At 45.6% G+C, this 16,340-nt stretch overlaps 1 protein-coding gene across 1 annotated transcript in view; it reads right to left on the bottom strand.

The window, feature by feature from the left end:
* Positions 1 to 16,340, bottom strand: part of LOC117998806 (putative tetratricopeptide repeat protein 41) — a 73,448-nt gene that overhangs the window by 36,132 nt on the left and 20,976 nt on the right. Inside the window, exons 6-8 of the mRNA XM_034987709.1 lie at positions 13,175 to 13,414; positions 7,249 to 7,447; positions 6,230 to 6,408 (exon numbers count right to left, since the gene is read on the bottom strand). Coding sequence (XP_034843600.1) covers positions 6,230 to 6,408; positions 7,249 to 7,447; positions 13,175 to 13,414 — 618 coding nt within the window. The remainder of the gene's footprint in view (positions 1 to 6,229; positions 6,409 to 7,248; positions 7,448 to 13,174; positions 13,415 to 16,340) is intronic.

The following is a 16,340-nucleotide window of genomic DNA, read 5'->3' as shown; positions in this document are numbered from 1 at the left end:
TCCCTTTGGAAGGCAGTTTGGCAGTTTCTTAACAAAGCTAAATAAACATAGTCATACCACACATTTGGGCAATCAGGCTTCTAGATATTTACCCAACTGATTTAAAAACTTGCGTGCAAATGTTTACAGCAGCTTTACTCATAATCATCAAAAGCTGGAAGTAACCAAAATGTCCTTCAATAAGCAAGGGGATAAACTGGCATATTCATACATTGGAATATTATTCAGCAATAAAAAGAAATGAGATACCAAGCAATAAAAAGATATGGAGGCAGCGTAAATGTGTATTACTGATCTTCACAACTGCGTACGGCAGCTCTGACAGCTTAAAAAAGGGCATTGGTGGTGGAGGTGGACAAGGAGACAAGTTTGCAAAACATTTAGGAAGTAAAAAATGTCACGACTCAGTGATGAAATGTATTTGGGGAGGGCGTATAGGACAGAAAAGTGTCAAGGATTACTCCAACATGGTAAATTGAGAGTTCCTGGAAGAGAACTTGATTTTAGGGGGATGTTGTGAGTTCAGTTTTAGAGGCGTCGGGTCTGAGCAGCTTTGGAGACATCATCCAGTTAAGTTGGATATACGGATCTCTGGCTCAGAGGATAAATGTGGCTAGAGAAATAAATGTGGGAATCGTGTACATGGACAATCACTGAAGCCACAGACATTCATAATATGCTTAGGGTGAAATTAGACATGAGAAGGAAAGAACCATAAGGAACTCAAACACTTAGAAGCCAGGTAGAAGAAGGGGAATTAACAGAAGAGACAGAAAGGGAGGAGCCAGAGAGATGGAAGATGAACCAGGCGAGTGTGTGTCAGCAAAGTCAAGAGACCAAAATGTTTGGAAGGGAAGGGCACCATCAAAAATACCCATGGACACTAAGAAGTAAAGTCAGACAAGAACTGAAAATGTTCTTTGGATGGCCTGCTCGTGATCTTGCCTATTTTTATTGAAGTGCTCATTATCTTCTTATTTAAGAGCATTTTACTTATTAAAAATATCAACCCTTTGCCTGCCATGTATGTTAGAAATATTTTTCCCAGTTATCACTGGTCTTGTAACTGTGTTTCTAATTTTCTGAGTTGTGTTGTTTTGTTTTACATGTAGTAATTTCACATGTTTAGACAGATTTACCAATTATTTTCTTTGTGATTTACTCTTTTGCTTTCTTGCTTAGACTCACTGACATTTTCTTATAGCTTTTTTAATATAAAATTTCATTTCTTTACATTTAACTCTAATTGTTCTGGAATATATTCTGGTATAATGGTTCAGGTGACTTAACTTTACCAAATAATGAACCATTATCACAGCACTATATATTCCATGATCCTCCTTATCTGAAAAGCTTCTATCACTTTTTATTTATTTATTTATTTATTTATTTATTTATTTATTTATTTGAGGGGGAGAGAGAGCGAGCATGAGCCAGGGGAGGGGCCAAGGGTAAAGTAGGCTCCCCACCGAGCAGGGAGCCCAACGTAGGGCTCAATCCCAGGACCCCAGGGATCATGAGCTGATCCCAAGGCAGACGCTTAACCAACTGAGCCACCCAGGCGCCCCTAATTTTTTATATTTATAGCTGAGTCTATACCTGAGCTTTCTATTTCATTCCACTGAGCTATTTTTGCTCACAGTAGTATTTTTTAAATTATTATAGCTTCATAACATGTTTAAATAAGTTGATATTCAAATTGTTCTCACTATTTTAAACTCTTACTCTCAGATATTTTTTTCTCCAAGAACTTTAAAATCATTTTGAAAATTTAGAAATGTTTTAATCCCACTGGGATTTCATTTAGAATTGTTTTATATACATAAGTCAATTGTGGAAGAACTGATAGCTTTACAACCTTGAGTTGCCCCATCCAAGAATATGGTATTTCTGCCTATATACTAGAATTTTATTTTCTATAATTCTAAAGCTGTTTTATAAAAATAAAGATCCTACACATTTCTTGTTATTTATTCTTAGATATTTCATATTTTCTGTGGCCATTGAAAATTGCATCTTTTGTTCTTTTAATTTTTCTGTAGAGCTATTTTTAAAATTGTTTTTAATAGGGCTCCTGGGTGGCTCCGTCGGTCTTCAGCTCAGGTCATGATCCTTGGATCCTGGGATTAAGCCCTGAGTTGGGCTCCCTGCTCTGCGGGGAGCCTGCTTCTCCCTCTCCCTCTGCCCCTCTCCCTGCTTATTCTCTCTCCCTCTCTCTCTCTGTCTGTCAAATAAATAAATAAAATCTTTAAAAGTTTTTTTAAATAAAATTGTTTTTAATAAATCATTTTGTTCCATTTATCTAAAATATTTAGAAGTTTCCAAAGGTATCAAGGGCAAAACATCATATGTTAGTTATGAAAAGCTGATACTGTCTCATTTACTACAACCTTCAGACAAGATCCTGTACTGTAATGCATTTACCCTTTGCTCTAGTAAGAAAGCCTGCCCCTTAAAAGCAAAATGATTCTCCCCAACCCACCACATCTGCCACCTGGTGGGTAGCCAGTCATCCGTCAAGATGGAGCCATGCTGGGACCCATCCTTCTGCCACATTTGTTTATAGTCTGTCTCTTCTGGTGTTTGACTTAGTCTAAAAATGCAAGTGCAGCCAAAAATGGATTTTCTTCACTTTGATGTGACCTAAGACTCCAGTCAAAACCAAGCTTATCATGTCATAGATAATCTATAAAAATTGGCCCATCCCCACCGAAGTTGTCCTGTAGGCTCAAAGCCTCCCTACTGGCCGTCAGTCAGAGATGTAACTTGCCCACATGCATCCCGCCAGGAGGGGCAAACCTGGGCGGCAAGTGGACAGGCAGGAAGCACCTGGGGAGAAGCGATTTCCAGACACAGAACTGAGCATCTTTTCCACCAACCTAACAAGTTAGGGTTCTGGTTCTCATCACAGCCACCAGGGGGCGCCAAACCACAGAGTCTGGCAGCTGGCGCCCTAAGCCGGGCGGGGCGTGCATTCGGGTCCTGGGTCCTGAGCTGGAGCATGGCCTCCTGGAGCAGGAAGAGACCTCACACACTCCTCCCCTTCCCCGCCCACTCCCCCCGGCTGATGAGCCTGCGCAGGCTCTCTTGTACTTGTACTGGACTTGCTCAGATCTTCAGGGTCGTCACTCTCCCCGACTCACGGTCCTCAAACATGCTGTCCCCTCAGTCCTTTGTCCCATGAGCTCTCACTCATCCTCCAAGTCTCAGATGAAATGTCACTTAGTCAAGGTCCCGCTCCTTCAGGCTGAACTTCTCAGGAGTGTCTGTGTTACGCTCCACCATCTGCTCCAACAAGGCAGGAACCCTGTCTGCCCTGTGGACCGCGGCACCCCAGGCATCTGGCACCAGTCACTCGGCAAACGCCGCTGAACTGATTCAGGGTATTAGTGGTAAACATTACAAGCCCGCCCCCACCCCCCCCACCCCCCGCCAAGATCTCTTTATGAGAAGGGAGAGCAGGGCTGAATTGGTAAAGCAACCCCTGTGACTGCAGACGATAAAACAGGATTTCTCGAGAACCCTTCTGAAAGAACATTCCAGTTTAAGGGCCTTGTCTCCGCAGCACCTTAGGAGGACCCATTGTCTCTGGGCTGTGTGTGGTTTACATAAGCACGGTAGGGAAAACCATGTTTGGGGGGCCCGGGGGACCCAGACAGCCAGCCAGACCACTGGAATGCCTCCTGGGACTATTATACAGGATTCCTGCTATAATTAAACCTGTTCCAATGAATCTTCTACTGCTTTGGTGACAAGTCATTGGTCTTGTGACTTCTACATTCAGCAATCCAAAAGGGGGAAAAGTGAACCTACACAGTCCCGGAGGGACTTCAGGAAGCCCCCCACAATCCCCGCCAAATGGCCATGGGCTGACTCTGCCAGCCAAGGCGGAGATTAAGACATGAAGGCGGACAGCAGCAACGTGCAGGGTGACTTGATCACAGCTTTCCTTTATGAAGACTGATCAGACAGAGGGCATGAGGGTCTGGAGGCCCAGACAGAGAGGATGTGAGAGGCTGGATGGAAGTAAAATCTACAGGACTGGGGTGTGACAGGATGTGAGGGGTGAGGGGTGAGGAAGATGGAAGGTGTCAAAGGCAGTGATGGAGGCCAGGACTCCCTGCTAAGGAGCCCCCCAGGGCCCAGAGTGAGCCGAGACCAACCAGCAGATGATCATACAAACAGCATGTTTGCAGTATCGCAGAGAGCCGTACCGATTATCCAGCCTAATTCAAAGGGACACATTCTGAATTAGGCTCATTTACATCCAGAAAATCCTCACACACTGAAATGTTAGGTGATTTCCTCCCACTGTCAACCCCCAGCCCCCAGCCCTTTCCATCACCATAACAACCACGTTATGACAAGCAGCATGGCATCATCAGGAAGGACACTCACTCCCACCCAGAGATCTCATCTTCTGTGGGTTAGCTGCCAGCTTCCTATGACACATAGTGCTCTCCCCGCACCATCTCCCACCTCCTATCTCCTTCCCACGCCCTACATCCCTAAGCACCGATACAATTCCAGATGCATCCTGGCTTTATTTAACACACTGGAATCCTCAGAGTATCGCTTGGGTCCTACCACTCAGAGGATTAGTGAATTGGAGAAATTCCAGAATTACATAATTCATACATGGTAGTAAGAATATCGACAGGGTGCCTGGGGGCGCTCAGTCAGTTAAGCATCTGACTCTTGATTTTGGCTCAGTTCACAATCTCAGGGTCAAGAGACTGAGCCCTGCATCAGGCTCCGTGCTCAGCGTGGAGTCAGCTTGAGATTCTCTCTCCTTTGCCCTCTGCCCCTCCCTCTACCTGTGTGCTCTCTCTCTCTCTCTCGCTATCTCTCAAGTACATAAATAAATATTTTTTTTAAAAAAGAATACAGGTAAAGGCTACATGGCTAAGGACCCAAAGGGATGCAGGAACAACATAGCCCAAATCCATCCCTAACTATCTGGGACATCTTGGGCAACTTAACTTCACCTCTCTGAGACTCAGTTTCTCTTAGTTTCAACCAAGATATTAGTCGTACTACAGAGATTTTATTAAAATTAAACAAAATACATATCAAGTATTTAACTTAGAGCCTGGCACATGACAAACGCTCAGAATCTGTTCTTATGATCACTAGGTGGTAAAACCATGGGAGCGAGGCTTCAGTTTTGAACTAGTTTTGAACGAGTTGGCCTCGTTCACCGATATATCAGCAGCGCCCAGTGAGTCCAGGGCCCAGGGAAGGTTGCACAGCTACTATTTGTTGAAAGAATGAATGAATGTTATTACTGTTTAAGAAGCCAGGAAATACAGAGAGAAAGAGACGCAGGCAAGGGAGCCTACTATGGAGAACAAAGGGAAGAAATACTGACCAGAGTGCTGTCCAAATCCAAGCCATTAGGCAGCACGTCGAAGGACAGCTGTCCCAACTTAGATGGGGGCCATCCTTGACAATAATTGCGTGTCTCCAGGATGCAGTGAGGGGCCCTGGGGGGCGGGGGGAGTTAGGGGCGCTGTGAGCAGACAGAGGGAGCACAGAAAGCAGCACAAGTGCGGAGGGAACATATGAAATGATTCAGGGCTTGCATCTGTTTCATTTGAACTGTCAGCTGGTCACTCAGGAAAGCCGTCGATGGAGCAACAACAGTGCCCGTGGCCCTTGGGAAGCGGGGCACGTATGCAGACGCTCCAAAAGGAGGTCAAGGCTGGAACTACAGAAGGCGGAGAAGATGCTAGGAGTGCGGTTGAGGCCATGAGAAAATAGAGAGAGGAAGAATGCGAGGGACGGAGCCTCAGAAAACAGCCACAGCAAGAGACAAAAAGGAACTATCTCAAAACTAACGCTTTTCCAGGGCACCTGGGGGGCTCAGTCATTAGGCGTCTGCCTTTGGCTCAGGTCGTGGTCCTGGGGTCCTGGGATCGAGCCCTGCATCGGGCTCCCTGCTCGGCGGGAGGCCTGCTTCTCCCTCTCCCGCTCCCCCTGCTTGTGTTTCCTCTCTCGCTGTGTCTCTCTCTGTCAAATGAATAAATAAAATATTTTTTTTAAAAAAAACCTAACACTTTTTCTCCATTTCCTATCTTCGGAAACTGTTGGCTTAAGTTGTAGGTAGGAGTACTCAGAGAGGTCTGCTGGAATGACCAGAATTCTGTGGGGAAACAGGAGAACAGTAACTCTTGGCCACGTTACATCCCAGCAAAACAGACTAATGCACCACAGCGACTCATTGTACCTGAGAGGGTATGTCTCTTCTTCACTTTATGGCACTTATCGGCTTTAATCTTGGCCACCGTGAATAAATAGGCCCCAGCAGCATCGTATCCAACTTCTGCTAACACATTCCAGTAGTGGATGAGGTGCAGCCTTGTCCAGAAGCTTGGGTTTTGGATCTTTGATATAAAGTCTGTGATACTTGCAACACAAAGTATTAATGTAAGTCATTTTAGTATTTCATGTCTTGAAGGAAACTATTCTTCTATTTGCCCCATTCCATCAACCTATTCATAAACTCCTTAACTACTATGACTTTGGTAGGTCACCAGATAAATGTGAGCCTGTCACTCTTAAGCAGTCAAAGCCATTGCCACTCATCTGTTCATGAGGCCACCTCCTCCAGGCAGGCTCCCTGAATCTACCAGGCAGAGCAAGCCCCTCCCTCTCCCAAGCTTGCCGGCTCTGGGTCTTTGCTCTAGTGAAGCACTGACCCGCATGTGTAGCTCTTTTCTGGCTCCACATACTCCCCACTAGATAGAGCTGCATCTCATTCCCACCTGCATCCCCAGAGCCTACAAGAGCTGGGATTCAGAGTGAGTAGATGATACATGTTTGCCAAGGGGTACATAAGAGGACAAGAAGGAAGGGGAGGGACAGAGAGGGGTAGACAGGAGGGAAAAGAAAGAAGGGGAAGGCAGGGTCTAGCAGGAGAATGTGGTCAGTCCTTTATCCTAGCCCATCTACAAGTCCTCCTTTCTCTGGAATCCTCCTAACTTTGAGAGGAAACCCTATGGAGTCAAGAAGGGCAGGGAAGGGAACACTCTGAGAGCCAGATGATCAAACAGAGCAACACTAGGAATCCATCAGCCACAGAAGGGGATGCCAAATGAGGGGACCGTCTGAAGGAATGAACAGGTGGTTGACCAAGTAAGTGAACGAATGTGCCCTGCTTAAGGGAAACGTGGGCATGTCAGCACAGTGCTTAGCAAAGGAAGGAAATCTGCTCAAACGCCACCATATAGAAAGGACAAGCCTTACCTGGGGCTTGAGAGGAAGCTGCACAAGTCCCCCCAGGAGCCGCTCATCTTCATGTGCCATGGCAGCTCCTCATACACCCTCCAGAAAGCCGTCTGCCGTTGGAAGAAACAGACTAAGACTCGGTGGAAATGTGTTTTCCTGTGATTCGTTGGATTCTGAAAGGTATATGGACTGCTTTCTCTGACAGGAGTGAGCACACCTATTGACAAATCAATTACAGTGGAATGCATCTGACTTCTTAGTATATGAATACACTATAGCAGATAACAGCTCTGTGGTCATAATTAGATACAATAAACAGGGAGGTTGGAAAAAACTCTGAAATATTAAAAATGTATCTTCTTATAAGTCCATCGGAATTTACCAAAGAATTAGTTACAGTTATGATCACTGACCCAGATTTTGAAAAGCTAGGGAGCATGCTCGTTTTTCAGGCTCTCTTCCCCTCCCCCCAAGAAATGTGTGTAACCTACTTTTTTCTATTTTAAATATACATCATGGTTGCCACCTACATAAGCACTTTCAAATATGTGAAGACAGGCAGTTTGGAGAAGTTAGTCTGCACCTGGGTCTCACAGAGGCCAAGGGGAAGCTGAGCAAACTAATGACAGATTGGACACTACAGCCAAGATTACTATATTTTCACCACCAGAGAAGTGATTCCAACAGATCATACTACCCAGAAACGAGCTCCTTAAAAACAAAACGGTTTTGTTGCATTAAAAGCTTAGAGATACTTATCCTTGAAAGGCAAAAAAGACGTATTTTAAATGTTCTGCTTGAAGCTTTTCCTCCAAGATGAATCACTCTGCTGGATGGCCCACCAAGCCCAGCTCTTCATAAGAGCCATAATAGAAGGTGAGTCCATTGTTCTGCGTTTCCATTGGAATGAATTCCATGTTTTCTACATGCTTGGAGAGACTTCATGCTAGCTGGTGGCATGTGGAGTGATTCAGAAACCCATGGAAGAAGAAGGAAACTCCCCTCTTCCACTGAGCAAGGCAAGGGCAATTTTGTGGGTCATAAATAGGGAAGGGGGTTGGGGAATGAGAGAGAAAGAGAACTGGGACAAATATCACCCTGCATCCAAGATTTAGAGTATTAAACACAATACTTAAAGTGCACAGAACACTGTCATAGAGAACAGTTTATCTTTTTACAAAATAACCTTGTGAGATATGAAAGGATATGAAAATCTGTGATTTTCCCATGTAATTTTACATGTCAACTTTACTGGATGAAGGGATGCCCAGAGGGCTGGTTGGGTATTATTTCAGGGTGTGTCTGTGAGGGTGTTTCTGGAAGAGATTCGCATTTGAACCAGTAGATGGAGTAAAAATCGCCCTTACCAGTGCAGATAGGCATCATCCAATCTGCTGAGGGCCAGAATAGAAAAAAGTCAGAGGAAGGCGAGCTTATTCTCTGCTGGAGCTGGAATCTCTGACTTCTCAGAGCTTCTAGTTCTCGGACCTTTAGACTCAGACTAGAACTTACAGCATTGGCTCCCCCGGTTCTCAGGCCTTGGACTTGGACTGGAACTCTACCAACAGCTTTCCTGGGTCTCCAGCTTGTAGATGGCAAGATCCTGGGGCTTCCCAATCTCCATAATCATGTAAGCCAAACCCTCACAATCTTTTTCTAGAGATCTATATAGAGATATATAGAGATAGAGATCTAATCCTATTGGTCCTGTTTCTCTGGAGAACCCTGGCTAATCCAATCCCCATATGACAGACAAAGCTACTTAAACTCAGAGGGACCAGGTGCTTGGAGAGACTTCATGCTAGCTGGTGGCATGTAGAGTGATTCAGAAACCCATGGAAGAAGAAGGAAACTCCCCTCTTCCACTGGGCAAGGCAAGGGCAATTTGTGGGTCATAAATAGGGAAGGGGGTTGGGGAATGAGAGAGAAAGAGAACTGGGACAAATATCACCCTGCCTCCAAGATTTAGAGTATTAAACACAATGCTTGAAGTGCACAGAACTTTCAGTCTAGCCAGCCCATGATTGAAGAAGCCAGATTCAAACCTTCTGACTCAATTCCAGTGCTCCTCCAATTGCATGAGATGTGGGGAATGGCTCGAGCACAGCATCATCCGTACATACAAAGTTCAGTACAATCCTCACAGACAGACTGATTGGCTGACATTTCTGTAGTGTTATTCTCTCTCATGAAGGGCTAGATTATGCTGTGTGGACAGATGACTCCAAAATCTCAGTGACTTAAAACAGCAAAGGTTTATCATGCCATAACAGGTTGGCTGGACCTCCAAATCCAGCTCTGCTCACTCTGGGACTGAGAGACCAGCCACCATCTTGAACGTTGTCAGGAGCTCCAACCATTGGACAGAACTGGTCACAAGATGCCACCCAGTAAAGGGACTGGGAAGTGCTTCCCATGGTGGGTGAAGGGGCTGGAAATACTGGCAATTGGCTGTCATGGCCACCACAGTGGTTATCACTGTGCCAGATACTACATTAAGTACCTTACATTAAGCATACTGAACATTTTTAATACCCTCAAGGTAAATACTGTGATTATCCCCATTTTGAAGGTGAGACACTGAGTCTTAGAAAGTTAAGCACCTTTCACAAGGTCATGCCAATTCTGTCAGATTCTAAAGTCTTTGCTCTTAACAAGAAATTGTTTATAATAGAAGCCATGGTGATTGCCGGTAGGAAAGAAGGTAGACTCTGCCAAACAGCATACAGGCCTGGGAGTGAGGGAAAGACCGTGAAATGAGGCTGCTCCTCTACCATGACCACAGCATCACCTGCAGGTAGCTCATAACTCTTCTCCTGTGCTCAGACCTCCAGATCCTGATTCCACTGCAGGCAAACACTAGAGACTGACATTTAGTATTGGCTCTCAAAACAATGGATATGGAAGCTTCTAGAAACAGCAGGGCCCAAAAACCAACTGTCAGGAACAGCTGTGCATTCATTCAGCAAACATCTATTGAATGGGGGCGCCTGGGTGGCTCAGTTAGTTAAGCATCTGCCTTCGGCTCAGGTCCTGATCCCAGAGTCCTGGGATCGAGTCCCGCATCAGGCTCCTTGTTCAGTGGGGAGTCTGCTTCTCCCTCTCCCTCTGACCCACCCCTTGCTCATGCTCTCTCTCTCTCAAATAAATAAGTAAAAAAAAAATCTTTAAAAAACAAAACATCTATCGAATGTAACTGGAACAGGGCCCGGGGTATTCAGACCTGCTTAAATGTATCTGATGAAATGGAAGAATCCTTAGACCAACAGAATTCAAAACCACCAGGTGATTTGCATGGGTCATTTTGGGAAAGATGGTAGATAAAAGGCCACAGGGGAGACAGATGAGTCAAACAAAGGGAGAATTCATAATGGCTAACATTTCTCAAGAATTTACTACAGGCCAGGCCTACTCTAAGTACTTATAATTACATGAATTAGTGATTGAATGCTTGCTTACTAGTAATAATGCTCTGAGGTTGGTTCACTTATTTTACAAAAGAGGAACCTGAGTACAGAGTGATGAAATGATGTAGCCAAGTCTTCAGCTAGAAAGTAGGAAAGCCAAGGCTCTCCCCCAATCTAGCATCAGGACCCCATTTTTACCTGTTATGCTACGCTGACTCCTTCTGCTCAACAACTGCTGCAAAGTGGGCTTCAGAGACTGGGTTTCGGAGCTTTTATAGGGTGAGGGGTTCTAAGAAGAAAAGGAAGGGGCTCTTTCCAGGAAGGGCTCCCTGAGATCCTGAAGAAGGACAGAGTTTGGCAGAGGAAGCTTGTATGGCTCAGGTCTCCTAGAAAACACCTATTCCCCCTTTGGACAGCAGCACCATCCTGACACCTCGAGGTCTGGCTGCCATGGGACAAAGGGAGAGGGACCTCAGCAGGAGGCTTTGTTTTCTCACGGTGAGCCTCACAGGGGCAGTTGGGAGGTGCCCACATCAGTAAGCACAAACCAGAAGAGCCTCTCTGGGATGACTACAGCCAACAGATGGGGGAGGCCATGGAACACGGCTCAGGGACTCCTACAGACAGCCGGAGCAGGTGAGGACTTTCTAGGAGGCGGGTGGAAACCAGAATTGAAATGACCTAGCCTAGTCGGAGGATGTTCTCTATACACAAGAAATAAAGGAAATGATGTATGTGAAGTGGCTGGCACAGCAAAAGCACTAAATAAAAAGTGGTGGCCGTGATGGCCGGGGGCGACAAGCTACGCTAATGATCTAGAAGCACTAGAAGAGCATCTCCCAGCTTTTCGGCTCTCCTCCCTAATTGCCCTTTTCCTTTCCAACCCCACTAATATGCATGCATGCACACATGCACACGCACATGCGCACACACTCACACACGGGCACCCCCACACAAAGTATGCAAGACCAGAGAATCCTCAGCTCTAGTACCAGAAGGGAAAGAGGTTGTTCTATCACAGCCCAGGGATCAAAGCATGCCTCTAAAGCGTGTTTGATAGGAGCAATTTAAGTTACAAATTGAATATAATACCAGACTATTAATCTCAAAGGAAAGGAGCATGCATGCACATGCATGTGACTAAGAGACTAGTTTGTCCCAAAATGATGTCAAAAGATAGCCCTTTACCAAAAATATCATCGCAGATTCAAGTCCTCTAGCCCTAGCTTTGGGATCATTTTTCTCCTTGTAGTTTGTGCTTGCTTCCCATGCTCAGGCCACATGGAAGTGAATTACTGCAATTACAATTCCCTGTGCCTCCAGGAAAGATGTATTCACGTCCTGATTCTACAGCATGACAAGTTGGGGTTTTTTTTTTTTCTGACAATAGTGAGTATTGCCAGCAGTGCTTTATTTTGGGGCTCACAGTGCAGAGAAGGGGTACACCCTATGCCCAGAATTTAAACAGCCACGCCATGGCCCTTTCGTTCCTGCACCTCCAAGAGTGCTACTGTTCTTTGGGAAAATGAAGAGCCCGGGTGCGCTGCAAACCATCAGAGGCCAAGTGAACAGAGGAGCTGACATCACACCTAGGAACATCCTCATTCCTCACCCTGCTCTCTTTGCCACATTATGTAACTTCAGAGGTGGTGGGAATGATGACAATGTAGGAGGGAAACAGTGGAAAGGATTTATCTTTTTAAAAAAGAAAGTGAAAGAGGACATAGTAAACTTAAAAGAAAATTTGTGCAGAGCTTAGCATCTTTGCAGAGGCTGTGATTTAAAGGTTTTTTTAAGTCCTCACACCTGAAGTTCTCTGTATGAATAGAGTGCTCTGCCTCTAGGTCAAGTGTCTGTGATTGCCACCGTGTCTCAGATTCAGACCTGCTGTCCTTTCAGAGGGGATAGAATTTGATTTCAGAATTAGGGCAGAGACTGCTAATGCCTACCCAGTAACGACGTCCCTCATCTTTGTTAGTGACAGATGCCCACCATGGTTTAAGGTAGCAACACATCTGTTGAAACCTCCATTTGCCAACTTCCCTGTATCTAGCGGTGCCCAAACAACAGAGTTCTGGAGACACAGTGGAAATGTTGGTGGAAACCTTGGAAAGGTCTTTAAAAGTAAATGCAAGCCCTTCTTCTTCTCTTCAGCCTTCCTGTTGCCCGAAATGCAATGGCTGGAGCTCCAGCAGCCATGCTGCTTCCAGCAGTCACGAACAGGAGGTGACCTTGAGCAGGCAAGCTAGTGTGTGGATCAGGGACACAAAAGGAATGGGGTCCCAGATGACCATGTGGAGCCAATAGGATAACCTACCTCCAGAAAGTTCTCATGTGAGAGAATAAATCCTGGGATGGAAGCCATTGATGTCAGGTCTCTGTTACTCACAAGCAGGTATAAGTATTAATTTATATCACCACGTTTATACATGTTTATAGATTCACTTCTACTTGAGAAATGCCAGCTACAAGTTTTCCCTTGCATGCAAACTTCCCTTTTCTTAGCTAGCAGGTACTCACACAGATTCAAGCCTTACCCAGAAGCTTGTGCTCCACAGCATTCCGCAGGGACTGGTGCCTGAAGTGCAGGAGGCCATTAGGCTTCTCCTGGACCCAGTGTCTGGTGGCATTGCGGAAGGCAGCCCAGTGCAACGTGGTCACTTTGTAATGATCTCTGTAGCCCAGCATGTCCAAAATCTGGAATATCTCATCCTCAGTCAGTCCACAATGTGAGATGCTCAATAAGCACAGAGCATCGACCACCCAGCCATCCAGCACTGTTAAGACAACGTAATGACAATGATGACAAAAAGAAGAGTTCCCACCTGCCAGGCATCATTCTAAATGTTTTTGTTTGTTTGTTTGTTTTAAGATTTTATTTATTTATTTGACAGAGAGAGAGCAAGTAGGCAGAGAGGCAGGCAGAGGGAGAGGGAGAAGCAGGCTCCCCACCGAGCAGGGAGCCCATTCTAAATGTTTTATACGACTAACAACTTTTCTTTTAATCATCCTATAAGTAGATACTACCTAACTCTCCTGTCTTACAAATAAGACAAATAAAGCACAGAGAGGTTAAATAACTTACCCAGATCACACAGAAATAAGTGCAGAATGGGGATTTGAGCACAGACAACCTGGCTTCAGAGCCCAGACTTGCAGGCATTAAGTTATCATCTGTATTGTCCCAACTAATACATCCATGCGAGCTACGGTTCCAAACTGGCAAGCTGGCCCATTATCATACCACCGAGCAGTCTTACTTGAGATTTGCAGACATCAAATTTGCATGTATGGGTATGAATGGCTTTTCTGTACGGTTGCTCTCTCGCCACATTCACAGATACCCCTTGAGGCAGCTATACCCTTGACTCACCTGACCCTTAGATTTTTCAGCCAGAGCTGCATTTCCCACTGGCTTTATGATCAACCAACTCAAAAGAGACCCTTAAGGCCATTGAGAGAAACGACAGGGTCTGTCATTCTAAATGGACTTCCTGTACTAGGATTGGGGCATGCATCCCAAACACCTGCAATCGTTAAGCAGAGGCAGCTGCTCAGCCCTAGCTGTGCAAGCTTCTTCTGAGGTTGACCCGAGTTTGACCAAGTTCTTCTTGGACCTGTGGCTGAGTGCCCTGGACTTGAGGACGGGTCAGTGGGCAGTGCTAAGAGGAGGAAAGTCAGCCAGGAAAAGGAGTAGTCCCTTGGAAGAAGGCGACCTGGGCTTTCCCGCATAATGCTGGACAACAAGGGACAGCCATGGGTACAGCCATGGGTCACTTTGCCTGCGTGACCCTTCTCAGGGCACAAAGACCTTTTTTTCACCTCCTTGCAGGTGGGGGAGGGTACACTAAATTTGCAATCAATTTTATTTGCAGAAATGCATACTCTAGAGCAAAAAATGGGGCAGGACAATATGTTGTCATGCCAACCAATATATCTCTCAGTCCAAGCATTTTCTGCTTCTTTCCCCACCCCCACGTCCCCATCCCTGCTCCATTCTAAATTCATCATCCTTCAGAGAAGGTTATTGTAGCAGAAACTCAAGTTTCAGACTTCTGAAGCTCATAGCAGAGATAACAGCCTTGAGAATAAACTTTCCTTCTCAAAAGACTGACTCTTGAATATCAAAAAACAAACTCCTGGGGCGCCTGGGTGGCTCAGTCGTTAAGCGTCTGCCTTCGGCTCAGATCATGATCCCAGGGTCCTGGGATCGAGCCCCACATCAGGTTCCCTGCTCGGCGGGAAGCCTGCTTCTCCCTCTCCCACGCCCCCCTGCTTGTGTTTCCTCTCTCGCTGTGTCTCTCTCTGTCAAATAAATAAAATCTTTAAAAAAAAAACAAACTCCTGACCAACTCATGGAATAAATTTTTTAACCACAAACAACAGACTCAGTTACAGGATGAGCTAAGGAAGACTGAACCAAGAAAGGTGGAGGAGACAGTGAGGAAAGAGTGCAATGGAGTTGCTCAGGTGGGTTTCTGTGAAGGGGCCTGTGCCGTCCCCGGAACCCAGGCTGTGAGCAGGGAGAGAGGACCCACCAGACAGACGCACTTGGGGACCCAAGAGTACAGAGAGCCTGCACTCTGCTTCCCATTGGGAGCCTAGAAGACAGCAGCTCTGCAGATCTCCCGATGCCCTCAGAACCAGACAGCAGAAATCACTATGGGGAGACCTACAGAGCCAGGAGCTCCAAGCGTGCAGCGAGCAACCAATGTGCTCTGTCAGGAATGTTCAGTACCCACCAGACTGTAGGCTCCAGAAGGGTGCAGATGTTAGTAGAGGAGAGGGGCCTCCTCACATTAAGATGAGGGAAGTGGTGGCTGATGGCAGCGTAGAGCAAACAACTCAAGAACAGATGGGAACACAGGTGTCTTAGAAGATGCCAAAATTGGAGGAACGTCAGTATCTGTGGACCATCTGGGGCCATGACCACCTCAGCGGAAGACAGCAGGGACAGATGACAACCGAGGACACCCAGCAGCAAGGCCCTCAGATTTAAGCTCAACCCAAAAGAGACGCAGGAAGGACACAAATCCTCGCTTGACTGAAAAACACCCTGAATTGTCCGAAAACAAGCTTATTTGATGGAATTAACCTAGATTAACTGAATTAGGTTTCTGCCATCACTTGGACTACAGGCTCAAAAGAATTGAGTTATAGAAATAATAAAGGCCGGGGCGCCTGGGTGGCTCAGTCGGTTAGGCATCCGACTCTTGGTTTTGGCTCAGGTCATGATCCCAGTCCTGAGATTAAGCCCTGCATAGGGCTCTGGGCTCCGCACAGAGTCTGCTTGTCCCTCTCCCTCACTCCTCCCTCTCTCCCTTTCTCCCTCATTTTCTGTCTTGCTCATAAATATTTTTTAAAAAGAAAGAATAAAGGCCCATTTCTTAGACTCCTGAAAAATGTGCCTAATACAATTCTCTTTACAGGCAACACAGAGCTCCCTACACAGGATTGTTGGATTTAGCAAGTTAAAATACAGAGCATGCAGTTAAATTTGAAATTCAGATAAACAACAAATTGATTTTTGGTATAAGTATAGCTTATGCAATAATTTGGGATATACTTCTAATGGAATTATTTATCTGTAATTCAACTAATTTTTAATATAAGTATGTCCCATGCAATAATTGAGGCATACTTTTACTAAAAGATTATTTGTTCTTTATCTGAAATTACAATTTAACTGGGCATCCTGTATTT

This window comes from Mirounga leonina, unplaced genomic scaffold (assembly GCF_011800145.1).
Source record: "Mirounga leonina isolate KUSES-001 unplaced genomic scaffold, KU_Mleo_1.0 Mir_418, whole genome shotgun sequence".
Lineage (NCBI taxonomy): Eukaryota > Metazoa > Chordata > Mammalia > Carnivora > Phocidae > Mirounga > Mirounga leonina.
This window is presented reverse-complemented; position numbering and strand designations above follow the sequence as displayed.